The following is a 26773-nucleotide window of genomic DNA, read 5'->3' on the forward strand; positions in this document are numbered from 1 at the left end:
AGATGTTCATTATCTCAATGAACATGTCCTCCCTGTAGGTTGGGGTGACTGACATGGCTGGCATCCTGTGTCAGGAGGTAAGGAAGTAGCAAAAGGGTTTGAGGAGGTTTCACCTGTCTCAGGTATGGGAACCACGTTTGCCTGGGCCATGTAGATGCAATAAGTATGACTCTGGCCTTGTCCTGTCTGATTTTGTGTAGCACCCGGCTCAATAGAGGTGTTCGGGGGAGGGGGGGAACGCGAACATCAGTGGTGCCTCCCATTTTGTAAGGAGGGCATTGCCCAGGGAGAGGTCACCGAGCCCCGCTCGGGAGCAACACTGAGGCATTTCATATTGTGAGCCATTGAGAATAAATCTATAGTAGGGAACCCCCACCAGTTGAATATGGTCACGAGGGTTGGGTAGTCCATCTTGTACTTAGCTTGTCTGCCATGGTATTCTGAAGTCCTGGCAGGTAAGCTGCAGAAATGTCTATCTGGTTGGATATGCAGCCTTGCCATAGATGTAGTGCCTCTATGCAGAGAGGGTATGATCGAGCACTGCCCTGTCTTCAAGGTTGTTCGCAAGTCCTTTAAGGTATGAAGAGATGCTTCAGTGCCCTTAAATAGTTTTTGGCTCTCAAAGGACAGGTCCTCAGCTGTGGCTTGTACTTCCCTAGGGAATCCAGAGAGGTGGAGCCATGATGCTCAACGCATGATTATGGATGTGGTGATAGAATGAGCTGCCCTGTCAGTGGAATCGAGGGAGGCCTGCAGGGCTGTTTTGCCCATTAAGCAGCCCTCTGCAATGTTGGCTTTGCATTGTTCCTTCGCTTCCTCTGGCAGTTGTTCAATAAAGGATGTCATTTTATTAAACAAGCTGTAAATGTATTTCACCAACAGAGTGGAGTAGTTTGCTATGCAAAATTGCAGTGAGGCCAAGGAATAGGCTTTGCATCCAAAGAGGTCAAGCCTTTTTCAGTCGTTGTCGTAAGGGGTGGTTTCTGAATGGTGCTGTTTTCCCCTTTGCTTTACTGCCTCTGTGACCAGTGAATTTGGAGCCAGGTGAATAAATAAAAACTCAGCCCTTTCGCTGATACATAATATTTTCTGTTCGAGTGTTTACAGGCGGGTGAGATAGTAAAAGGTGTCTGCCATATTATCTTTGCAGGATCCATTATAGCAACGTTGATGGGCAGAGCTATTTTTGCTGATGGGGATGCCTGAAAGATGTCAGTAGGTTTGTTCTGGGTCTCTGGCAGCTCTGCTAAAGAGATGTCCAGGGATTCTGCAATTCTTTTGAATAAGTCCTGGAAGGACTTGAAGTCATCTCCTGTGGTGGGAGGCTGTGGCATAATTATTTCATCCAGGGACGAGGACAAAATGTGGGTGGGTGGCAGTGTATCACTTTCAGGAGCCTCTTCCTGCTCCTCTCCTTCTTTCTCCTGAGCCTCCGGTGGTGGTGGGTTTGTGGGTGAAGGGGACAGGGTAGCCCATGATGCTGGTAGGTTGGGGGGTTTAAGATTCTGGGCTCTATAGATCGCCCATGGGTCCCAGTATGGCCAACTGGGTGGCATAACAATGGGCAATGGCATCCATGGTTGTGCTTCCCAGCTTTTCCCTTGCATAGGTAGTTGTTGGTGAAAGGGTTCAGGTTTCGGAGAGGGATGACGAGGGGTGTAAAGGCTCAAGTCATCCTCTCCATCCTCATCACTGGATAGTGGGAGTGCAGATCCCATAGGAGTGCCTATTCGGCTCGGTCCTTGCCTGACCGGGGTGCCGTCGGTGCTGAACAGAGGGGTTCTCGGCGTGGAGGAGATTGTCAGGTCCTCCTGTCTGGTGAAGGGTTGTGGTACTGGGAAGCTCAGTGCCATGGATGACAGCGTAGCATGCTCCGACGGTGCCGAGGTCTTGTTAGGCTGTGAAAATGCAGCAGATGGCATCATTACACTAGCCGGTGCTGAGGCATTCTTCGGCACTGTTGGTGCCAAGCTAGGGAGCTTCGTTTTAGTTCGTGTACCTGAGTGAGAGCCTGGCCATGTCGGTGTCTTGGCTCCTCAGTATGTCTCCGTACCAGATGTTCCCAGTGCCTCTCGGGCCGAGGTTCTCGGTGCCACCGGTACTGGGGCACATTTTTTTCCCAGGAGACCGCTTCTTTTTATGGGGATCTCTGAGGTGATAACTGTGACCAATGTGTGGTCACCTTCTTAGGTGTAGGGTCCTTAGACACGGTTTGGGTGGACCCCTTGTCTGAGGCTGTTGCTGGAAACTGTTAGCCAGGAGGAGTCCCGGACTCTGGGTCAGAGGCGGGCTGAGGGACTTCTCCATCATTTTAGTTGGAGGTCCCTGGCTTTCAGTGTCCTGGCAGATAATTTCTTGCAGTGTGGACACTTCTGTGGTACATGGGTTTCCCTGAGACAGTGGATGCACTGAGTGTGACCATCCAATACAGGAACTGATAGCCTGCAGGTGAGGCAACATTTAAAGCTGGGGGAACCAGGCATGCCTGTGGCAGTTCAGGTTTATATAAAACGGACGTAGTTCAGTCACCGTTGTAGATACCCACCAGTAGCGGGGGGAAGCTAACAAAATTAAGTGGGTTTTTTTGGGAAGGGGGGGTTAGTGGGTAAATAAGGATGGAAACAAAAGGGATCAATAGAAGTGTGAATATAAGCAATTTACAAAACAGACAGGGGCACTGCTGTTGCTCTGACTCAAGCCAAAGGTGATAGAGAAGGAACCGAGGTACTGTTGGCTGTGCATGCTAAGTAGCCGCCCGGAGCGGCGCGAAACAGCTGCCACACGTGCACGGCCAATCAGGGCATTGCTACTATAAATCTTCAATTACAAGCGCAGGGTGCCAAGACACCTGAAGTGGAGCACCCACAAGGACACTCCTTGAAGCACCAGCAAATGTTCCCTTCACAAGTAAAATACACATGGACAAAATATTCTCCAAGAAAAGGAAGACTTCTTGAAAAGTTTTTATATTTCATTATGAGCATAATATTGAACCCATTTTGCAAATGTATCATTCAAAAATGGACCTATTCCAAGAAACAGCCATTTCCAAGGGGGAAATTATGGATCCATTTTAAGAAAAAGTGAAATTTTCATGTTTTACGTTTTAAACTAGTCATTTTGTCTAATTTCACAAAAAAAGCAAATTTTGAGGGGCATAGGTTAAGCAAAATAAAGTCACCACCGTTTTCAGGTGAAATTTTGTGGGGGGAAAAGTTACCATTTTAGCACAATTTTAGCCTAAATCTTTCACCAATCCTATAATAATAAGGAACACTATCTCTTTTTCTTTATTTTCTTATCAACCTTCCACAAACATTTAGGACCCTCCTCTTAAATGCTGCATATGAAAACAAAGTCCGGTCCAACTTATGTGCCTTGTAAAGATGTGAAGACTAGATGATGCTGTGGAAAGCATATACATCAACAGGAGCTGCCCCACCACAGTGAACTGATTTTTAATTTCTTTAGAAAGGGGCTTGCCACTGTTCTTGTGCAATTCACAGAAGCAATTATGCTCTGGTCAAGTCTGTAACTTTAATTGTCTCTACACCTTGGATGGAAAAGATTACCAATTGTCTGATGTGCTTGGTTTCCTTCAAATTGATTTAACAGACCTTCCGTCATCCATCATCAGTCTCCTCATGCACTAGAGTGGGATGGAAAAATGACTCTCTCTTCTTGGACTCATGGAAAGCTGAGTTTACTGTAAGTGTGAATTCCAAGGATGTTCAGACTATGACTTGTTCATGTGGAATTTACATCACTTATAAAGCACAGTTCAATCTATAGACCCAATGATTAAGCTCCCTATTTTGATATGTTTTTGGACGATTTTGCTACTATGAAACAGATAATTTAAATAAAAGGGAAAGTAGGCATGTTCAAACAGTGGTACACTGAAGGCTTATAAACTAGAATGAGTTTCTGTACATGGAATATCTTTACAACTTTCAGGAACTTTCTGATAGGAAGATGAGATAAAGTCATCTGACAGACTCTAGTACACTTCTAATAATACTTCAGGTGCTCGGGCTTAGTTCTAAGGATATCCCCAGTGAGAAAAGACAAGATCTAACAGACTCCATCACAAGGCTTATTGCTATTAATTGAACCTTTATGGTTTATCCCCAAGAATATACCTATCTGAAGAAAATCTAATATTTCTGGAATTCCTTTCCTTGGTGGGATTAAAGTATTTCTCTCTGCCTTACTGTAAGAATTTTTCCATATCCTGGAATCAATTTTTTTCTTGATAATAAAAAGAATGAGGAGTACTTATGGCACCTTAGAGACTAACAAATTTATTTGAGCATAAGCTTTCGTGGGCTAAAACCCACTTCATCGGATGCATGCAGTGGAAAATACATGCATGCATCTAATGAAGTGGATTTTAGCCCACAAAAGCTTATGCTCAAATAAATTTGTTAGTCTCTAAAGTGCCAAAAGTACTCCTCGTTCTTTTTGCTAATAAAGACTAACACAGCTACCACTCTGAAACCTTTCTTGATAATAAAATAGTATCTACTACTTGCTGTGATTGTGGCAACAACTCTTGGATCTTAGGTCTGCCACACTCTCATCCATCAATATCCAGGTTGTCAGCTTGAAGAGAGATTAGTCCATATGGTTTACTAATCTTTGCATTAATATTAACACTTCTTACCACTATTCTCATTTGGTTTGTGATAGAGTTCTACGCACTTTAGAGAAGCAGCAGTTTCTTGGCCAACACTTTCCCTATATTAATTTTCACCCTAGTTAAGATTTATACAAACAACATTCAGTGTTCTTTTTACACGTGTTCTAAATTATTTATTAAATTATAATTAAATTGAGATTAAATTCTACTATATTACCCAGTGCTGATAGACACCTATTTTAACAAAGACTCTTTCCTCCCAACTGAGAATTTGCTTTTTCTATTCTCACTTAACAATACAAAAATGAATTCACTGTAAATCGTAACAAAAAAGCAATTACCTCCTCCTTAGCCTGCCCCTGTCAATTTAAAACAAACGTGCAGCATGCAGCAGTGTCTGTGTATAGTCAGATGCTTAGATATAATTGCTAATGTAGCAATACAGATAGCGTTATTTATATACCCATGATACTCCAGTTACCAGTTTATTTGGTTTTAGTTGCTAGTTAGTCTAAATTTTGTGGTTACCTAGTTTATTTTATCTCAGCTGCTAGTTACTTTCTATTAGAGTACAAAGCCTTAGCTGATATAAATCAATATTGCTCCAGTGTAGTTGGGACACCAATATATTACTAATTTCTAGTGCCCAGTCAAAAGAAAGGGAGCTTGCTACTAATATCGTTGATTTACACCAGCTGATGATCTAGTCCCAGAGCATTTACTTGTATTCTGGATATGGCAAAATGGTACATGGAGCTAATCTAAAACTGGAATTTCTGGCCTGCAGGGAATACGGATATTTTGACATTAGCTTTTGTCCTAATTCAGGACAAAAAGTCAAACTATCAAAACTTTTTGTTTTGACAGCCCTAAATCAAAACATTTTATTTTAGGTCAACATGAATCTCTCTAGTCACCTAAGCCACTGTGGTGCCTCATGTGAGTTGTAGTTCACTGTCCTTCCTCCAACTATCCTCCTGTATAAGCTCCTACTCCCCTGCCCAGACTCTCTACATTCCATAATGCACTGGGATCTCTTCCTGTGGCTGAAACACTGCAGTACTTAATTAGCTCCCATAAGGCTCTAGATGTCTCCAGGCTTTCTTTCCTCTCTTCTGGTCCTTCATCCTGCCTGCCCCTCACAGCCCTTGGCCCCACCTCCTGGCATCCTCATATGCTATTCAGCCACTGTTTCACATTTTAAAGGTGAAGGTGTAAAGGTTGAAAAATATGTTAACAAAATGTAATTCCATGTAATGCTTTAGTTGCGGGGAAAACACTTAACTCTTAATTCAGCTGTGGGCAGATAAAAAGCCTTCCAGTTCACCTTTGAAAACAAAACAGCTCATGCAGAAGACCTGAGTAGCAATAAGAAATAGATATGGGAATATAGTAACCTAGCAAATTTTAAAAAGCCACAGTTTGTTGCTCTGTAAACCCAATATTTGATACACTTGCATCTTTACCCCTCAAGAAACTGTCAATATTGCTGACAAAGTGACCAAAGTAAGACCTCAACTGGACATCAAGAAGAGAGCAATACTTTAATATTGAAAAATACTAATTGCTGCTGATTTATTTTTGTTTTAAAATGTGCTGAAATGCTCAAGGACAGCACAAGCTGCGTATGCATTTTTTATGCAGTGCTTACAGAACTTGGCATATCACAGATTTAATAGTTTTTTTTATATCACCATTCTTTTTCCTCAGATATCACCTTCTGTATCAGTACACACAGTGGCAAACACTGACACTATGGGAGTCTCACAGTGGCAAGTTTATGTCAACATATTGACACATTCGAGGAGGTATGTTAGAGGCAGTGCTAGTAGCGAACAGAATGAGACAAAAACTGTATCTCTAATGAAAGCTGCTTTACATCTCTAGTCTTACCTACCAATGAAATAAAACACCAATTGTAAATAGGCTCCTATATTGCCATTTTCACATATAACTCAAACAATATGATCCCTTGTACGCTAGGAAAGTGATCTGCTACTGCCATGGCCCCCAACCCAGCAGGGTTTAAAAGGCTTGGTTGCTAATACAGATGAGACAAGACTGTTTACAACACTATCACAGAAAGTCTAAATAAATAAATAAAAATAATACACATTTATACAGTACATTTCACCTAGATATTTAAAAAGAACAAAAAGCCACCTTCACAATGGTGGTGACTATTATTATCCCCATTTTATGATAGGAAAACTAAGGCACAGAGAGACCTGGACATATGGAGATTGGAGCTAAAATGCATCTAATATGCTGTCCCCTCTGGATACAAGAACAACTTGGGACCTACTTCTGGATGAAGAACTATATAAGCGTCTCAGTTTAATGCAAATATACAATCAGTCAATGGCAAAGCTAGGATAGAACCAGATCTTTCTACAATTACTCTAGCGCCTCTCTACATTGAACCACATATCCTCCCTTAAATGGACATGAGGTAGAACACTGTCTCTCTCTCTTTCTGTAACAGTATTTAAAACAATCTTCTGTTAACTAAAATAGCAGCTAATGCATTCAGCATGTGGAAGGCAAGCTGAAGACAACTATTGCTGATAACAGGTCATTGTCCTACTATACGTGGCACCCGTGTGGAATTTTTAAATCATATTTAAAGTGCAGTAAGCAGATTTAAAATTCCTGTTCCGAATCTAAGTTCACAAAATATCTCTACGATCTTTTGCCAAAATACAATACTTTTCTGATACAAATTTGGGGCCCAATGAAATAGCAAAGTACAGTGAAGAGACAGAAACAGTAGTAGTCATTCATACCATTTGATTGCATGTTCTCTATGGTGAGACAAATGAAAATTGCATTAAAATTGGTAGCACTTTAAAGAAACTGTCAATAATTGATACTTCATTAAACTTTAATTAGACAGATCATTTACTACATTTATTATACATTCATAATTTATTTAGTTACTATTCAATTAATGTGTACTAAAAATATTTAGGCCCTTTGGAAAGTCTACATATTTTTCAAATGTTCATATGAAAACAATTTGACATTTGTGTTATTAATGATACAAAAATTAGTAAATATTAGCTAATGTATACAAAACACCTTGAGAAAGTATGAACATTATTGTGAGAATTGCCCTGAGTTGTAGGGGAATGCAGAGAAATAGCAGCATTTGGGCTAGAATTACATTCCAATTCCATCCCCTTTTGATCACCCGAGCCTTGCAAAAAACAGATAATATCCAGCCACAGCTGGCCAACAGAGAATTCCCTCAGAAAAGGGGAATTCACAGTTGGAGTAAAGCCCACTATCCCCCCAGCCTCAGTATAGATATTTAGGGAAGGAACATGACTGAGCAGAGAACATACAGGAGAGCTCTGCTTCACTTTCTCCTCCATAGCAATACTCTTACCCTTACAGTACTTCTACACTGTAGATGGGAGCATGCCTCCCAGCCAGTGTAAACAGACACACACTGACTCTGCTCCTTCTAGCACATTAAAAATATCAGTGCAGAACACTGCAGTAGAGGGGACAGCATGGTCTAGCCACCAGCTTGGGACCCTGGGGGTTGGCAGGCTTGTACTCAGGCAGCTAGCCCGGGCCACAACATCCACAATGTTATTTGTTAATCGCACAAACTCCAGCATAGCTAGCATGCATCTGTCTAACTAGGCTGGCAGGCACACTCCCAGCTGCAGTGTAGACATATCCTTAGGGACCTTCAAGCAGCCTTATTGCACAGATAGGGACAAAGCAGCTTGAGAATCATGGAGTCAATTACAACTTCCCCCTCCTCATTTCTCTCCTGCACACAGTGTATCGGTGCATGAAATAAATCTGGTTCTTTTTATATATGTCATAATTTTTCAGCCACCTATGTACTAAGATGAAAGGCACCTTCATTAAGATTAAGAATAATCTTTAAACAACTTAATTCAGTAACTTACAAATATCCTGATAAACCATATAATTTAATATTAGTTAGTACTACTTATATTTTAAATCCTGTATCATCCCTTACTTTAAGTACATTTGTCTCAAATTGGCCCTTTATGAAGATATATGGAACACTATTAACCTGGTTAAGGCTCAGAATATACATTTCTTAATTGAAAACTGCAACGTTTATCAATTACTGCTATTTATATCTGGTCTATTCAGGATTCCAGACAGACCAGAAGGAAATGTCCCTTTTCACAATCTAAGCCAAACCTAACCTTTAGCTAGTGTTGTAGATGAACAGAGTTAAAGTACAGTGATATGAATCAGGCATCTGTGTAATAATCAGGAACTGCCATCTTAATGGTAATTCCTAAAGAAAATGTAGCCTGACAACATGCATCTAGGACAGGAAGATCAAAGTGGGAACCAAAGATACAGGAAATTTCTTCCACTACTGTTATGGAGCACATGGCTTGCCAGTTTTCTTCCTGATTGTCACCTTCCGCAAAACAGATGACTTTTTTTGAGTGGTGGACTGAATCTTGTACTATATAAAAAGCACTTAAGAATGAAAAGGATAACAACCATAATGTATATGTACTGAGACACTTTTCATAATTCATATCTAAGATGTTTTGGGGTCCTCAGCAAATATTATGTTTTGGTTCCTGAGCATAGATGCCAACTCTGTGGGTGCTGCAGCCCTGGAGTACCCATGAAATAAAATAGTGGCTGCTCAGCATCCACCGGCAGCCCCGTGGATCAGCATCTCCCCTTTCCCCCACCTCCCGACCATCAGTGGACCCACCAATTAGCTTCTCCTCCTCCCTCACAACCCTCCCACCTGCCACGGATCAGCTATTCAGCAGCATGCAGGAGGTGCTGGGGGAGGGGAAGAGGGCGAGAAGCCAGTAGCAGGAAGAGGTGGGGGAAGGAAGCGGGAAGAGGCAGGGCAGGGGCATAGCAGAGGTGAGAAGAGGCAGGGTGATGGTGGAAGCTTGGGAGAAGGAGTGGAGTGGGGGCAGGGCCTGGGGCACAGCGAGGGCAGGAAGAGGCAGGGTAAAGGTGGGGGCTTGGGCACAAGGGGTGGAGTGGGGGAAGGGCCTGGGGCAGGGCGGTGGCAGGAAGAGGCAGGGTTTGGATTTTGTGGAAGGGGTGGAGTGGGGGCGGATTCTGGGGCGGAGTAGGGGTCAAGCACCCAGGGCCAGCGCTTCCATTTAGGCGTCAGGATTTGGGAGGGCAGCAGACTGCTCCGGTGGACCTCCTGCAGGCATGCCTGCGGATGGTCCGCTGGTCTTGCGGCTCTGGTAGAGCATCAGCAGGCACGCCTGTGGTAGGTCCACCAGAGCTGCCAGGAGGTCCACCGGAGCCACGGAACCAGCGGACCATCTGCAGGAATGCCTGGGGGAGGTCCCTGCGCCTAGGGCGCCAAAATCCCTCATGACGCTCCTGCAAGCACCCCCAGGGAACAGAGGAAGTCAGCGCCTATGTTCCTGAGGAACCAAACTAAATTTATATTTATATTTTTTCTCTTTACATGCAAATATATTCCAGCACTGATGAATAGAAACATATTCTTTCTTTCTTAGAGAAAGCTATATTTATAATACCTAGCTTAGGCAAACTTTGCAACTTTCATGAATGTTTTAGTACAGGGGTTGGCAACCTATGGCATGGGTGCCAAAGGCGGCACGCGAGCTGATTTTCAGTGGCACTCACACTGCCCGGGTCCTAACCACCGGTCCAGTGGGGCTCTGCATTTTAATTTAATTTTAAATGAAGCTTCTTAAACATTTTAAAAACCTTATTTACTTTACATACAACAATAGTTTAGTTATATATTATAGACTTACAGAAAGAGACCTTCTAAAAACGTTAAAATGTATTACTGGCGCGTGAAACCTTAAATGAGAGTGAATAAATGAAGACTCGGCACATTACTTCTGAAAGATTGCCGACCCCTGTTTTAGTATATCAATGCATTTGGCTGGTGTGGTAGTTTCCCAAAGCTCACAGGATTCCACCTGCCCTACCCTACTGCCCTCTTCTTCAGAAAAATCGTTTTATTTGTTTCCAAAGAGACAGCCACAAAGAGCAGGAAACAAAGAAACCCACAATCGTACACTTACTTATTCAATGTGAGGTCAAGGATGAATTTGGACCCAAAGGCCTCAATCTGGAAACTTGCCTGGGCCAGATGCACAGCCTGTAGAGATGAAAAAAGAACTTTACTTTTCCTATATGTTTAAAACAAGTCAAATCAGTCATCAAGGTTTGTACTTTTTATTATAATAAATTGTACAGTACAAAACAACTTATTTAGAATTCCCATAGAAATATCTGCATATTTTTGTATGCCATTATTTGGATCAGTATAGTGAAGGCATAACAAGTACCTACTAAAGTATATACAGTGTTTTAATTGTAATCACCTCATAGCGCTCACTTATTCTAAAAAAGTATGAATAATTATAATTAAGGCCATTGTGAAGCAAACATGTACATAAAAATCATGGAAAAGCTCACATTATACAGTATGCAGGACTCCTTCAAAATAATTCCCTTTAAGATCCAAGGCTTTACATCTGTAGATGTATCCATGCTAGAGGTTACTAGATCAACAATTCTCAACACATTCATTCAATAGCTAGTCCCATATCTGGAGTTTTAAATTTCAGCTTTAACTTTAAATTAGATCTAGCTGCCAAAAACAGAATGGTCTCAATTCTCTAACCTGAATTATCAAGTCAATTCTCAATATTGTTCTAAGTGGGACTAACAATATCTGCAGCATATTCATACATTAGCTGGAAAAACAGGGTCACGACAGACTATCCAAAATTTTGTTTAATAAAAGATTATCAGAGATACTTGTCCAGGGTTCCCTCTAATTTTTTACGTCCATATGCGAAATTAATTCTGTTATGTGCACCAAATGGAGGTGATGTGTGACATATCACCTTCATATTGGTACACATAACAAAATTCATGTGGTGAGGGTAGGGCCAGGGCTAAGGGGTTTGGAGTGTGGGAGAGGGCTCAGGGCTGGGGCAGAGAGTTGAAATGTTGGGGGATGAGGGCTCTAGCTGAGTGTGCGGGCTCTGGGGTGGGGCTGGGGAAGTGGCTCCTCTGCCCCCGGCCAAGGCAGGTCCGCTCTATATACAGCTATTCACAGCTTCAGCACCAGAGAGATTTTATGGTCCTGTTAAAAGCAAAAATTCTAGCTCAATCATAACGATGGAGCCACCATAATGAACAACCATGGGATGAAATAAACATTACTTTTATGTGTTACTCTAATCTCATCATTCCCGTGTGTCTGCAATGAGTCAGCGAATAGGTCACCCTAATTAGTGAAGACTAAAATAGTATTTCACCCTGGCAACTGATTTATATTATTTACAACAAGTTAGCATAAAGTGTTTTATTACTTTGTGTTTCAGCCATTACGATTTTACGCAATGTGCTTCATTCATGGGAGGGGAAATATTTCTGAAGAATGTTACACACTATTAATAGTGTTCTCTTTTAAAGAAATGCATTAATCTCTATATTGTGGGACGCTGACATTCCAGTGATTTATAGTGCTAAAGTGTGATTCGAAATTAGTTTCCTCTTATACAAACAAGTCATGGACAGCATACGCTTTGTTTATATGCACACCCTTTAGATGTTTCCTTTTCTATGCATAAGAAAAATTACACACATTGCCTGTGCAGTCTGTATACATGCACACACTTGATACACATATGGGATATATGTGACTTCATGGGTACGTATGTATGTGAAACCTATATTCTTGTTGTTCCCATCTAGTTATATATAGTTTAAAAGATATAAAAGGAAACTGTTTGCTTGTTATGATGACAAAGGCTACTCTCTAGCTGAAAAACTACATTAAGCTATCCTGCCACATAGTGCTACCAATCAAATGCAGTGGAGCTAGCTCAAGAAGGGTCAGACTCTTTTTTCCATTTTTGCTGCCACCAAAATAAAATTATATGAAGAGAAGAGTCCTCCCTCCTTGCTCTGGTAAGACAGAATACTGTTAATCATCATGATAGAGATTCACTGCACCAGGAGTGGTTCTGGGAATAATGTTGCAGTCTCTTGTATGCAGCAGAATCTCCAAGTTTCTCTCTCCTCCCTCTACATGCCCTAAATTCACACACTAAAATAAGTAAATAAATTATTATAAATCTCGGATTTATTGAAGTCTAAGCCCGAGCCCCAGCTGTCCGGGGCTGAATCCGAAGCCCGAGCCCCCACCACCCTGGCTGAATTATTGGAATTTACAAAAAATCACAGAGGTCTTGTAAAAATCACAGATTTTTAGCCATAATTATTATATAAAAACAATATTATGGTTTCACAGAAATTCAGTTCACTCATTGAAAAAAAGCGCTATGAGTTTTTTCAGTGTTCTGAGAAAAAACAGTATGAGTTAAGGACACTCTGTGAGTGGAAACTCTTGATAACCCGACTTTTGCTGGGTTCTGCCACACCTCAGCAGTATACGTTCATTTACTTATTTTACCGTGCTCTCTCTCCATCATAGTATTTTAGGATTATTTAACTGTAATTCAGTTGTATGAATTTCACAGAACTGTTGTAATTTTAATTTTTAAAAAGCCAGTGAGTCCTCGCAATACTACATGGACAAACTGGATTTTTCAGTTGGTATGGGAAATAGTTCTTACATGCTGACAATTTGACTGCTCACTTTGAATTGGAGAATATTTTCCTGCCTATACTGGAGAAATATCTTACAGTGTGACTCTACAAAGAAAACTGACTAAAATTTGTCCCATAGATTTACTCCCTGAATGTATTCAGTTTCATTTCTGCTGACTTTAGTAACTAAGGTCCTAGATGCTTCAAAGACTTATGAACATGTTCAACTTTATGCACTGTGAGTAGCTGCTCTGACTTCAGTTTAACTCTCATTGATTTTAACTAAAGCCAGTGGAAATTTGTGTAACCAAGGAAATAATTCAGCTCTAAAATATGCTACTGTTCTCTTCTAGTGTTCACTTGCTGCAGTTTAAGCCCATTGTTTCTTGTCCTATCCTCTGACGTTAAGCAGAACAATTTTTTTCCCTCCTCCTTGTAACAACCTTTTATGTATTTAAAATGTTATGTCCCCTCTCAGTCTTCTCTTCTCCAGACCAAACAAACCCATTTTTTTCAATCTTCCCTCATAGGTCATGTTTTCTAGATCTTTAATCATTTTTGTTGCTCTTCTCTGGAATTTCTCCAATTTGTTCACATCATTCCTGAAATGTGGCATCCAGAACTGAAAAATACTCCATTTGAGGCCTAATCAGCATGGAGTAGAGTGGAAGAATTAGTTCTCATGTCTTGCTTACAACACTCCTGCTAATACACCCCACAATGATGTAATAGTGTTACACTGTTGACTCATATTTCGCCTGTGATCCACTATGAGTCTGTCATAAGTAGATAGGTAAGGTAAGGGTTAAGTTTCTTTTACCTGGAAAGGGTAACCAAACACCTGACCAGAGGACCAATCAGAGAACTGGATTGTTTAAGTCCCAGGGGCTGAATTTGTATACTCGGGGTCTTTTTGTTTTCATCGCTGTGAGTAACAACGTTCTCTAACACTCTTCTTATTTCACTATGTTATACCAAAAGTCATGTAGTACAAAGGAAACCCCAAGCAAGTCGGTATGAGAGCTTGTTGTACGAATAGATGTGGATGGCTGTGTCTTTTGTTTTTCTCGGCTGTGAGTTCACCGTTCCTCCTAACTGCATCTTATCTCCAAGGTCTCCTACACATTTGTGAGTACAAAGGAACCCCAAGCAATTCGGCTATGAGGGGCTTGTTGTATACATGTATGTGATTGGTTGACTGTTAATCAGCTATCTTTTAATCGACTGTTTCTTCATATTTTCTTATAAGCAGAGCCTGTATTGAGTTTCTTAAGCAAGTTATTGTTTTCTATTTTTTTTTTTATATAAACTTTCTTTTAAACGTTGTGCACGTTCTTTTCCTAGGGAGCAAAAGGAGAACAGCCAGGCTGTGGCTATTTCTATTGCTTTCAGGGAAGAGCAGGCTAGGGAAGAGAAAAAGAATCCCTCGTAGTCAGTATCTGTCTCCCTACGGAAGGCAGGCGGGGAAGGCAAGCCAAGCTGTTGTATTTGCATCTCAATTGTCCTGAGGAGTAGACGCTTATCTCTGTGAAGCAGAAAACCGGTTTCTTGGCAAGCCTGGAAGGAGGGGGAAGGGATTTTTTCCCTGCTTTAGCATCCAAGGGATTTGGATCTGGGTGTCCCCCAAGGAAGGTTGGGACACCCGAGAGAGGAAAGGGGATCGGCCCCATCAATTCCTGATCTGGTTGGCAGCGGAAATATCCAGCTGGTAGTTGAGCTGGGAGTTTCAAGGTAAGCCCCCAGATTTTGGACGCTAAAGTCCAGGTTTGGACAGGACCAGATTGTTGGACGCTAAGTTAGTCTGGGACGGAGGCTAATTACCACTGAGTGCAGCGTGGGATGTCAAAATCCAAAAACCAGTAGCTCCTATATTATTTTTTTCCTGCTAGCTTTAGCAGCAGAAGGAATGGTTTTAAGCAGACAGAGAAATTTTGGGGTTTTAAAGGCAGACAGAGGAAATTTTTTTTTTCCCCTGCCTGTTTCAGCAGTTCGCATTTTTAGTAGCTCATTCACACAGCCCTTAAGGCTAGTGGGGTAACAAAGCATTCCCTTTGAGAGTGCTTGCTGCATCACACACAGTAGCAGTGAGGAAAATTGGTTAAAGTCAGAAGAGATTTTTTTTCTGTGCTTGCTTTTAGGCAGCTTGAATTTTTTTTTTTGCTTGCTGCAGCTTGAATTTTTTCTGAGTATAGAAACCCCATTAACAGTCGTTGTGAACAATAGACTCCCCTTTGCGAGTCAACAATCCAGCCAGCAACACACCAGGTAGAACAGTTGACCTTGTTTAGGCAATGGACCAATCAAACAGAGCTACAGCAAGTCAAAGCAGTTTACTGGCAAATCTCAAGGCAGAAAGCCAGCACTTCAGAACCACAGCACCAGAGGACTCCACACACAGAAAACAGAAACCATATTCCAAAAAAGCAGAAAAAGGAAAGAAGCCCGCACAAGCCCTAGACGACGAAATGAACATAGAAGACAGGCTGGAACTAATTAAGGCTAAACAAGAGCCCAAGGCAGCACATAAAGAGAACAAGAAGCCAAAACGCAATCACAAGAACGACTTCGAGACCATGAGGCAGCCTTCCCGACAGCTGCAACTACAGAGAGACCACAAGCAGGCCTTAGAATAGGGCTGGCTAGGCAAAGGCTCTAACCACTCTAACGCCTCGACACCACTTGTGGTTCACCACACGGAATTTTCCAACTACAAGCAGTGCGACCAGCAACCTGTCTGTGCTACCGACACCCTGACTGAGGTGTGGACCCGATCCCATGTCAACGCTAAACCAGCCACACACTCCAGTGCTCCAGCCCGAACTGGACACAGCAATTCACACCAGCACAAGCAAGTGCGCCACCTCTTCAACCCAACGCCAGAAGGACCAACGAGCTAAAACTGCAGAGCACAAACACCCATACAAGCGCTCAGCAGAGCCTGAAATACACCAGTGCACCAAGCGGACAGCGGTACACCCGCTACAGAAACCCCAACGCCAGAGACCAACACCTAGACTGGCAACGCAACAAAACCATACCACAGAGGCTCAGCAGGCCTGAAACACCAGGTGCACCAGCAGAGCGGTCCACCCGACGGAAACCACCCCATCTCCACATCATTCCAGAGGACCAAGCCCAATCCCCAGTCTGATACCAAAGAGGCTCAGCAGAGCTGAAAATACCACCAGGTGCACCAGCAGAAAGCGGTGCACAGCGACAGAAACAACCCCATCATCTATATCACTTCCAGAGACCAAGCCAGTCCCAGTCTGAGGAAGAACTGGTTCCCCAGCTTCAAGGGAACAGTTCGAGCTGAGAGGAAGCAGATGACAGCCTTCAAAAGCTTGGGTGGCGCACGGAAGCAACCCACCGCCTCTCACTCGTCTGACCGATCCGTTTTATGACCAAAGACTTTTATACAGAAATTCTTTCTGGTGATGCCAGGAAGAGTGGCAGCCGTACACGGTTGGAAAAATCCCTCTACTGGGAGGGATGGCAAGAAAGTTGCCCAGTATGTCCAGTCTTGTGAGGTGGCCAAACAGTGGCAAAGCCTCAAATCTGTCGGCCCTCTCCAGCCATCCCACTTAATGAGGTCCCATTTCAGCAATACTGTGGAATTCTGGTCCTTTTCCGACAAAGACACCAGGAAAAGCAGTACGTACTGATTTTCGTGACTTGCTAACCGATGCAGAATGCAATGCTCTAGGTAACACCAAGCAAAGCAGTGTGCCAGGCCCTAACAAATTTTCGCCAGGGTCGGGTGGGCCCTCAGATACTGGTCAGTCAGTGAAAACAAATGCTATGCCATTGTGTACGCCTGGAAAAGCTACGTCCATATTTATGGGACGACGCTTCCACTACAAACTGACCATGCCTGCGCTAAGTGCTTTGCCTGAAGATGTGGAAGTCTTTACTTTGCATGTTTTATTCTATGTGCATGTGTTGTATCTCTGTTTAGTTTTAAGTTCTAGGTAGAAATCACCTCCAGTAACTTTCTACTGTCGGTGATTTGGGGCGGTCATACAGTAGATAGTACGTAAGGTTAATTTCTTTTACCTGGAAAGGGTAACCAAACACCACTACAGAGGACCATCAGAGACTGGATTGTTTAACGTCATAGGGGCGGGAATTTGTTATCGGGTCTTTTTGTTTTCTCGCGTGTGAGTAAACAAGGTTTCCTCCTAACTCCTTTCTTATTTCAACATATATCAAAAGTCTGTGATACAAAGAACCCCCAAGCAAGTCGCTATGAGAGCTTGGTTTACGAATAGATGTGGATGGCTGTCTGTCTTTGTGTTTTTCTCGGCTGAGTTAACAAGCTTTCCTCCTAACTGCATCTTATCTCAATTTCTCCATACCATTTGTGAGTTACAAAGAACCCCCAAGCAATGTCGCTATGTGGAGCTTGGTTGTCTTTACTGTATGTGGATTGTTGACTGTTTAATCGGGCTATCTTTTAAATCAGACTGTTTCTTCATATTCTCTTATAAGCAAGAGCCTGTATTGGTTTTCTTAATGCATATATTGTTTTATATTTTCTTTCTTTTTATATAACTTTTCTTTAAAAGTGTGCAATTTCTTTTCCTAGGGAGCAAAGGGAAGGACAGCCAGGCTGTGGCTATTTCCTATTGCTCTTCAGGGAAGAGCAGGCTACGGGAAAGAGAAAAAGAATCACCTCTTGTATCACGTATCTGTCTCCCTCCGGCAGGCAGGCACGGGAAGGCAGAAGGCCCAACTGTTGGTATTTGCACTCTCATTCATGAGGTAGAGAACGCTTATCCTTGGGGGAAGCAGAGAAACGTTTCTGTGCAAAGCCTGGAAGGAGGGGGGAGGATTGTTTCCCCTGCCTTTTAAGCATCCAGGATTGGAAGTCATGGCGTGTCCCCCCAAGAAGGTTCGGGACACCAGAGAGAGGAAAGGGGGGATCAGGCCCCATCAATTCCTGATCTGGTGGCAGCGAGAATATCCAAGCTGGTAGTGAGCTTGGGGGAGTTTCAGGTAAGCCCCCAGATTTTGGACGCTAAAGTCCAGGTTTGGGACAGGACCAGATTGTGGACGCTAAAGTTCAGGTCTGGGACTGGGAGGCTATTACCACAGAGTCCCTAGATAGTTATTTCCCATTTTGTATGTGTGCAACTGATTGTTCCTTCCTAAGTGGAGTACTTCACATTTGTCCTTATTGAATTTCATCCCATTTACTTCAAACGATTTCTCCAGTTTGTCCAGATCTTTTTCAATTTTAACCCTATCCTCCAAAGCACTTGCAACCCTTCCCAGCTTGGTATCATCTGCAAACTTTATAAGTGTACGCTCTATGTCATTATCTAAACCACTGATGAATATATTGAACAGAACTGGATCCAGAACTGATTCCTGTAGGACCCCACTTGACATGCCCTTCCAGCTTGACTGTGAACCACTCACCTACTCTCTGGGAACAGCTTTTCAACCAGTTATGCACCCATCTTCTAGTAGCTCCATCTAGATTGTATTTCCCTTGTTTGTTTATGTTGCCTTTAGTGGATTTGCACAGATGTAAACTGATTACAGCTTAGCAAACAGCTCTGATGTTGAAGAAGAAGAAACAGAATCTAACTCTTTTGCCCTCAGCTGTGTTGGCTTCACCAGGCTAACAGGAGTAAAAACTTATTTTTGACACTAGAGTCAATAGATAGGACTCTGAACACACCCTGATGGCAGACTGTATAAAAATCTGTGATTACAGCAACAGGTCAAACAGTAATCAAAATTTGGCTTGCAGAATCTTCAGGACAGTGGTGAAATACGTATCAGAAAGAACTCAGCCTTTTTCACAGATGCCAGGCTTGCAGACTCCACCTGGCATCGCAGTGAGATATAATAAATGGAACCCCATGATTACATGAAGAACAGCTGCTTGAAACTGAAGCCAAGGAAGAGCTGATGCTAGGGGGTAGTGGAAAGTATTTTCAATCATTTGCAGCCATGGTACAATCTCCTTGGTTGAAGGTAAGCATGCACAATTGATCAATGAAGTCCATAGTTTAGGAGAACTCTTGGATTCCTTGAGGACACTAAGCTCTCACATAGCAGCATCCACAAGTATCACATTCTATCATCTCCAGTTGGTGGACAATGACCTCGCCTCAGTTATTCACACCTGTGTCACCTCTTGGTCAGACTGCAACAATATGATGGAAATAGCTGGGCTTGAAGCTTTCAGTACTTAGGAAACTCCAACTAGCACAGAAAATTGCAGTACTTCTCCTCCGCAACACAGGCTACTGTGAGCACATTAAACCTGTCTTCTGCTCTCTACACTGCCTTCCCATAGGATTTTGAATCAAGGTCAATGTCTTGGTCTTTATCTTTAAAACATTCCATGGCGTGGATCCAAGATATCTAAAGGACTACCTAAAATTATGTGTTGAAGGTGCCAGACGAAGGACCATGGGGGCGGTCAAGCATCCGCCGAAATGCTGCTGAATTTCAGCCAGGACGTGGGCACATTTAGATGCCCCCGCAGGCACCATGGCGCCCACAGGCACCACGCTGGGGACCCCTGAGGGAGGCCAGTTATAGTGACATAACAAACAGCAGCATCTATACTGGAGCTTGTTGCCTTCACTTTGCCGCAAAAAGCTTTATGCCTCTTGTCACCGTGACTTCATTTTGTCAGCAAAACAGGACAGTTTTGCCAGCAAGAGTAGCTTTGTGGTGTGCACCCATCCACCGTTTTGTCAGCAAAAGCTGCCTTTTGCCAATAAAACTCTGTTACGTAGATAAGGCTACATAGTGTGGTAACTCAAGCAGAGCTAGCAAGTATCTATCTACACAAGCTGCGAAGCCACTTCCAGATGTGCTGTAAATCTCTGCTCATAGCTTATTTACTCAGGCTTTGCATGGAGATGAAGGCGGGAGTATGTGGTCTTCAGACAGTAGAATGTGTTATATATTCCTAATTCACAACTCTGCACAGAATCTTTTGCTCTTCTACTCATTAACAGGATGTGAAACTGCCATTAAAATATCAAAGGCGTAGTGGTACTAAAAAGCCCTTCACAAGAGTCACTAAACTAGGTGATATCAAACATGGTGTCCAGTTTGTCACAGGAAAAACTGAAAAATTTGGTTCAAACAAATATCACCTCAGTAAGAAACAAGAGTTCAAAAGTTGTAGATTTTAAACAATTTAGCAGTGCTCTCCAATTGTTCAAATCAATTTTGGCTAATTATTTCTACAATGTGCTTTATAATAATAAACAATGCATAGTATACTACAAAATAAAACTTAAAACTTAATTAAATTAAACTTCAACAAAATAAACTAATTTGTTGGACATCTTGCCAAAATGTGCTTTTATGAAGGACATATGGGAATTAAACCTTGTCCTTAGAAGTGTTATTTATCCAAAACAACTACAATAAGTATGTTTTCTAATCTGACAATATAGAAGCAAATGGCATTTCAGAAACAAATCCTCCATTACTTTAAAAGTATCTTGATTATAATCTGAAAATATCTGGACTATTAAACGGCAGTTAAAATAAGTTATAATTAACACACACATACTTGTTTATTGAGAAACAGTGTAAGTGGTAAAAGACCTCGGAGCAATGTTAGTGCACCAGTGAAATCTACTGAAACCTTCTAATTAAATTATCTATGGTCGAACTGGAATTTGTAGACCCTAGCAGGGGAATCATCTCAAATGAGTGGGATTAAGCCACCAGCACAAGCAGAATACACTTCTCAACTGAGTGCGAATGAATCAGCATCTCTCTACCAAGCAATCAGGCCAAGGTATCAATGCATTTCTCTGCTGATTCACACAACACTCAAAAGATTTATACTGTAACATATGAAGAGATCCTTCCTAGATACACATGTCCATAGAAAGTAGAGAAAAACCAAAAGAACACAGAGCAGATTTGTTTTATAAATTAGCACTAAAACCATATGCTAATAAAAGCATAAACCGCTAAGTACACCTCTACCCCAATATAATGCAGTCCTCGGGAGCCAAAAAATCTCACAGCATTATAGGTGAAAAGGTGTTACATTGTACTTGCTTTGATCCGCCAGAGCACGCAGCCCTCTCCCCCCCCACACACACACCCTGGAGCGCTGCTTTACCGCATTATATCTGAATTCATTTTATATCGGGTCATGTTATATCTGGGTAGAGATGTATTAACTTACATGAATAGCTGTTTTCTTGTTCTTGTAGCCATATTGATCTCAGGATATGAGAGACAAGGTGGGTAAGATAATATCTTTTATTGGACCAACTTCTGTCAACCAGGACTTGTTGGCCACTACCGAAGGAGTAAAGTTTTCTTAGTTTCCTTTATAGTGCTGGTGTACATTTTTATCAACTCCATGTGCTGCAGGAAATCTATGTCATTTGCTGCACCACTTCCACTCTTGTCTCTGACTTTGTATGTATGTTCATCAACTGTTATTCTAAATGTACTATATACTAATTGGTATCTCCAGATGGAGTTAATATTCGCAAGGGTCCTATAAGTATTGAGTTGACATATAATCTTTCCCCATTCTTAACAATTAATGCATTTCATAACTAAACAGTGTACACAATATTGCTGTCACAACTGGCTCAAGCATGCATGCTTACAACATACAGGCCGTTAATGAAGGAACAACCCCAATTATCTGCTTCAGTCACAAGTTGGAAAATCACTTATTAGCAGATCACATTGTCATGTTGATGAATGTTAGGTCCACAGAGCAAAGAAAGCAGACACTATTATCTTACACAGGCACATGTCCTGCTTACTCTTTATATTGCTCCACAGTACTTTAAAAGAAATGCAGACAACTAGACAAGAGTCATTATTTCCATGTACACCTCTACCCCACTATAATGCGACCCGATATAACACGAATTCAGATATAACACAGTAAAGCAGTGCCCCAGGGGGGCAGGGCTGCGCACTCCGGCGGATCAAAGTAAGTTCAATATAACGCAGTTTCACCTATAATGTGGTAAGATATTTTGGCTCCTGAGGACAGCGTTATATCGGGGTAGGAGGTGTAGTATAACTTGATTCAGGAGCATTTTCAAAACCCCAATTCACAGAGAAGGAAAGGGTACCTGATATACTATAGTGAAAACACCCCTTAGTTTTTTCAAGTAGATCACAGAAGTGGTTCAGAGTCTCAATAAGAAAGTAAAGACTGCAGTGATAACAGAGAAACATACAAAGCTTAAAAAAATAGTCCACTTGTGAGGCATGTAGGAAATTCTCACACAAATGTCAGTGTTTGTAGAATCAAAGCCTTTCATATAAAAAATATTAAATTTCTAGCTCTTATGTTTGAAAAAAAACCTTACAAGTGTGAATTAAGGACAGTTGCTTTCTTCCTTGTTCTACACACAGCTGCAATGCCTCTTCTGCTGCTGAGTCTTGTCAGTTTTCACTAAAAACATACAACACCCTGTGTGTGGGCAGTAGCGACAATGAAAAGAATCAGGCCCGTTTTACTCTGCTGTAGCACAGGAAGGCTCCAAGCAGCAGAAGCAGGCACTAAACTGTTCACTGGAGAGGAGGACCCAAGAATAAAAACTGGGAGGAGGAAATGAGGAACAGAAACACACCATCACCTCTGCTTCAGCCAGAACAATGAGATGTACATTGCACTAAGGGGCAGGAAAAATGTTTCTTCTCCCTTCCAGAAAAAAGAGAGGGGGTTAGGAAAAAAATCAAATATCTATTATCTACAAAAAATGGAGCCTTTTCAACTGGTCATTTCTCCTGAACTTTGTCTTATTTTAGTCTTCAATAAAATATAATTTAATATATATTTATATATATTAAAAAAAACAAAAGGTGCCCGTCTCGGGTTTTTAAGTGCAATCCACCACCCACGTCAATGAAAAAATAGACTGTGGAGTGAATACCATTGCTACAAAGGTTGTGCCCAACTGAAGATGCCACTGTGTCCTTCTGTACTGAATATGTTGATCAGTCTCAACCACATAGGAACTGAAGCTAAAGATGCATCCCATGACAACAGCTAATGTCCCATAGTTTTCCTCAGGACCGTTTTATCAAGACTGTGTCTCCTGGTTTAAGCTTGGGTAAACTTTAGGCTGCATTCAGCGTAGGTCTACACTGGCAGAGTTACAGTGCCAGTCAGAGAGCACTGAAGGGAAACTGCTGTTGTGTGTTCACACTGTTAGCTGCCTGCACAATAACATGTTCACACTTGCAGCACTTGCAGAGGTATTCGGAGCGGTGCACTCTGGGCAGCTATCCCACAGAGCACCTCTTCCTCTTCTGCCGCTAAGAGTTGAGGGAAGGCAGAGGGGGTCGTGGGGCAATCTGGATCCTGTCCCAATGCCCCATGATGCATTGCTTTGCACCCCAGCAATCCCTGTCCTCATTTGGTGCCATCTTTCAACTGTTTGTGTACTGCACACTCTGCCTCTTCGGGCTGTAGGAATGGATCCCGCACTGTTGACCAATATTCCACTCACTCTCACTAACACTTCACAAGTAGAAGTAGAGTTATTCCTTAAACTACAAAGGCAAGAGGAGTTTGACATTGATCTCACCACAGGTAGCTTGTGGCATTCACGGAGGTGCTGACGACAGTGGAACGCCACTTTTGACTCAGGAAACAAGTACTGAATGGTGGGATCACATCATCTATGCATGTCGAGGATGATGAGCAGTGGCTGTAGAACTTTCAGGTGAGGAAAGCCACATTCATGAGACTGTGTGATGAGCTTGCCCCAGCCCTGTGGCACAAGGAAATGAGAATGAGAGCTACTCTGCTGTTGGAAAAGCATGTGGCGACTGCACTGTGGAAGCTGGCTACTCCAGACTGCTACCGATCGGTTGCTAACCAGTTCGGAGTGGGAAAGTGGACTGTTGGACTCGTGTTGATGGAAGTGTGTAGGGCCATTAATCATATCCTGCTCTGAAAAACCATGACTCTAGACAATGTGTGTGACATTGTGGATGGCTTTGCACAAATGGGCTTCCCAAACTGGGCAAGGAGTGATAGATGGCATGCATAACCCAACTCTGGCACCAGACCACCTAGCCACTGAGTACATTAATCAGAAGAGGTATTTCTCTATGGTTCTCCAGGCACTTGTGGATCACCGTGGACATTTCACAGACATTAACGCAGGCTGGTCCAGAAAGGTGCATGATGCACGCACCTTTCAGAACACTGGCCTATTCAGGAAGCTGCAAGCATAGACTTTCTTCCCGGACCAGAAGATCACTGTAGGGTAAGTCAAAATGCCAACTGTGATCCTGGGAGACCTTGCCTACCCCTTAATGCCATGGCTTACGAAGCTTCACAGCAGCAAGGAGTGGTTCAACAACAGGCTGAAGAATTGTAGAATGACTGTTAAGTGTGCTTTTGGCCGTTTAAAGGCCCGCTGGCACTGCCTATATGAGAGGCTTGCCCTGGCCGATAACAATATTCCTATGCTTATAGCCACGTGCTGTACGTTCCATAACGTGTGTGAAGGGAAGGATGAAAGCTTCACTCAGGGCTAGACCACTGAGGCTCAGCGCCTGGAGGCTGAATTTGAACAGCCAGAGACCAGGGCTAATAGAGAGGTGCAGCGCGGGGCAATAAGGATCAGGGATGCAGTGAGGCAGCAATTTGAAGCTGAAAGCTACTAATATTTGGTGCTATGCTCAGGAGTGCAGTGCTTGTAATGCTAGGAGGTGATTGTGATTGGTGCAGACGAGGCACTGTGAAGGTTTAAGAAAACTGCCTGTTGCTTTGCAGGGCTCTGTTTGCTTTCAATTAATGGAATAAAGATTGTTTTAAAACCAAAACAAGTCTTTTATTAAAAAACAACAACTGGAGGAGAGAGACAAAAAAAAAAAAACCACCTCAGCACTGTGGGGGATGGAGGAAGGGAGGGTCCCAAGGCAGTTAAAGATTTGTGCATGTCCAGGTATCATATGCAACCTTGTCCTCTGGAGTACAGTGCAGTGGGTACTGTACTTCCGCATAGCTAAACTACAGAGGGATGGGTGTTGAGTGCAGTGAGTCCTGGGAGTCCGCAGAGCTGGACTGTGACGGGACAGGAGTGAAATGCAGTGGGTACAGACTGAAGCCAGGAGGTTGGTAAGAGCGTGCTGGCAGTGTCTGGGAGGTGCATGGGAAAGTGTTTTGCGACAGCAGGCGCAGAGCTGCTGGGTTTGCAGAGCTAGTGCTAGTGCTAGTGGTGCAGTGCTAGTAGAGCCTGGAGGGTGGCGCTCCATAACCTTTAAGAGCTGCTCTATGGCTTTGTTCCAGCGCGATGCAGTCTCCTTTCAGGTCCTCTTCTTGCTGTTCCACCACTCCTTCAATTCTTGTTTTTCGGCCAGGGGGTGCATCATGACATCACGCAGAAAGTCCTCTCTAGTTCTTTGTGGCCGCTTTCTAATTCTGCGCAGCTGTTCAACTGGTGATAAAGAGGGAGGGGGGCTCCCAAGGTCGTATCTGTGAAGCCAAAATGCAACATTTTACAGAAGCAGTGTTGGTTGGAACACACAAGCCACTGATTCAGTGATTTAGAACACAGCCACTATTCACATACCTGTTGTTAACTGGCTGACCCCAAGCAAGCACACATGAGCCACAAGACCCCCAAAATGATGAGTAACCTCAGGGGCAGGGGAAATCAGTGTTCCAGAACCATACTGTACACTGGGCACGTGGCCCTTCGGGGACAGCCAGCTCTGAGGGGGGGCCTTATAATCATTTCTGTCCCCATATTTTCCACATGCTGCGTTCATTATGGAAGATATCTCGCTGCTAAGGATGAGCAGGGAATCAAGGGAGGGTCTTTTCCAAGCTCTGGCCCTTATGCGGCTCGCCTGTGTGCAGCAATGGTCCTCCACCCCACCCCCCAGTGATGGCAGAGTGGCGCAGGAAAGTTACCCTTAATGGGGCAAGAAACAAAGCAGCTCTGCCAAAGAACTTGTAACAGCAGATTGCCTAGTATCTCCATGAGAATTTTGTAGAGATCTCTGAGGAAGATTCACATGAAGTGAGGGAGTCAATCAACACCCTGTTCTGCCACTTAGACTAGGCATGTGGTGGTATTTGAACCATACAGACATAAGCCTGCTTTCTGTAACCCTCCTGCCCCCAAAACTTGCTTCAGCGATTCCCAAAATCAAAGCCACTTACGAGGGGCCTCCTCTCCTGTTTGTGCTTCACCAAGCTCCTACTGGCAAGCCTCCTCCGGGTTAGAGAACAGTCCTGGCTGCATGCATCTCTGACCTCCAAGTTGTCCTCTGCCTCTGGGTCCCCCTCCACATCCTCGTGCAAGATTTCTTCCACCTGGCTCGGTCCACTCTCGACTGGCACATGAGCCACCGAAGTGTCCACAATGACCTTTGCAGTGGAGGTGGGGTCGCTACCGAGTAGCACATCCAGCTCTTTGTAGAGCCGGCAGCTCATGGGTGCAGCACCAGAGTGGCAGTTTTCCTCCCACGCCTTCTGGTAGGCATTCCGCAGCTCCTTCACTTTGACCCTACATTGACCGCCAATTCAGGAATCAATTC

General features: G+C 43.0%; 1 protein-coding gene across 7 annotated transcripts in view; it reads right to left on the reverse strand.

Annotated features, from left to right (window-relative positions):
• Positions 1-26773, reverse strand: part of ADAM23 (ADAM metallopeptidase domain 23) — a 215704-nt gene that overhangs the window by 171200 nt on the left and 17731 nt on the right. For all 7 annotated transcript variants that reach the window (XR_012656623.1, XM_075069983.1, XM_075069981.1 and 4 more), the window contains exon 3: positions 10696-10772. Coding sequence is in view for 6 of the 7 variants with exons in the window: in XM_075069983.1 (XP_074926084.1) it covers positions 10696-10772 (77 nt within the window). In the remaining variant the exon portion in view is untranslated. The remainder of the gene's footprint in view (positions 1-10695; positions 10773-26773) is intronic.

This window comes from Chelonoidis abingdonii, chromosome 10 (genome assembly GCF_003597395.2).
Source record: "Chelonoidis abingdonii isolate Lonesome George chromosome 10, CheloAbing_2.0, whole genome shotgun sequence".
Classification (NCBI taxonomy): domain Eukaryota; kingdom Metazoa; phylum Chordata; order Testudines; family Testudinidae; genus Chelonoidis; species Chelonoidis abingdonii.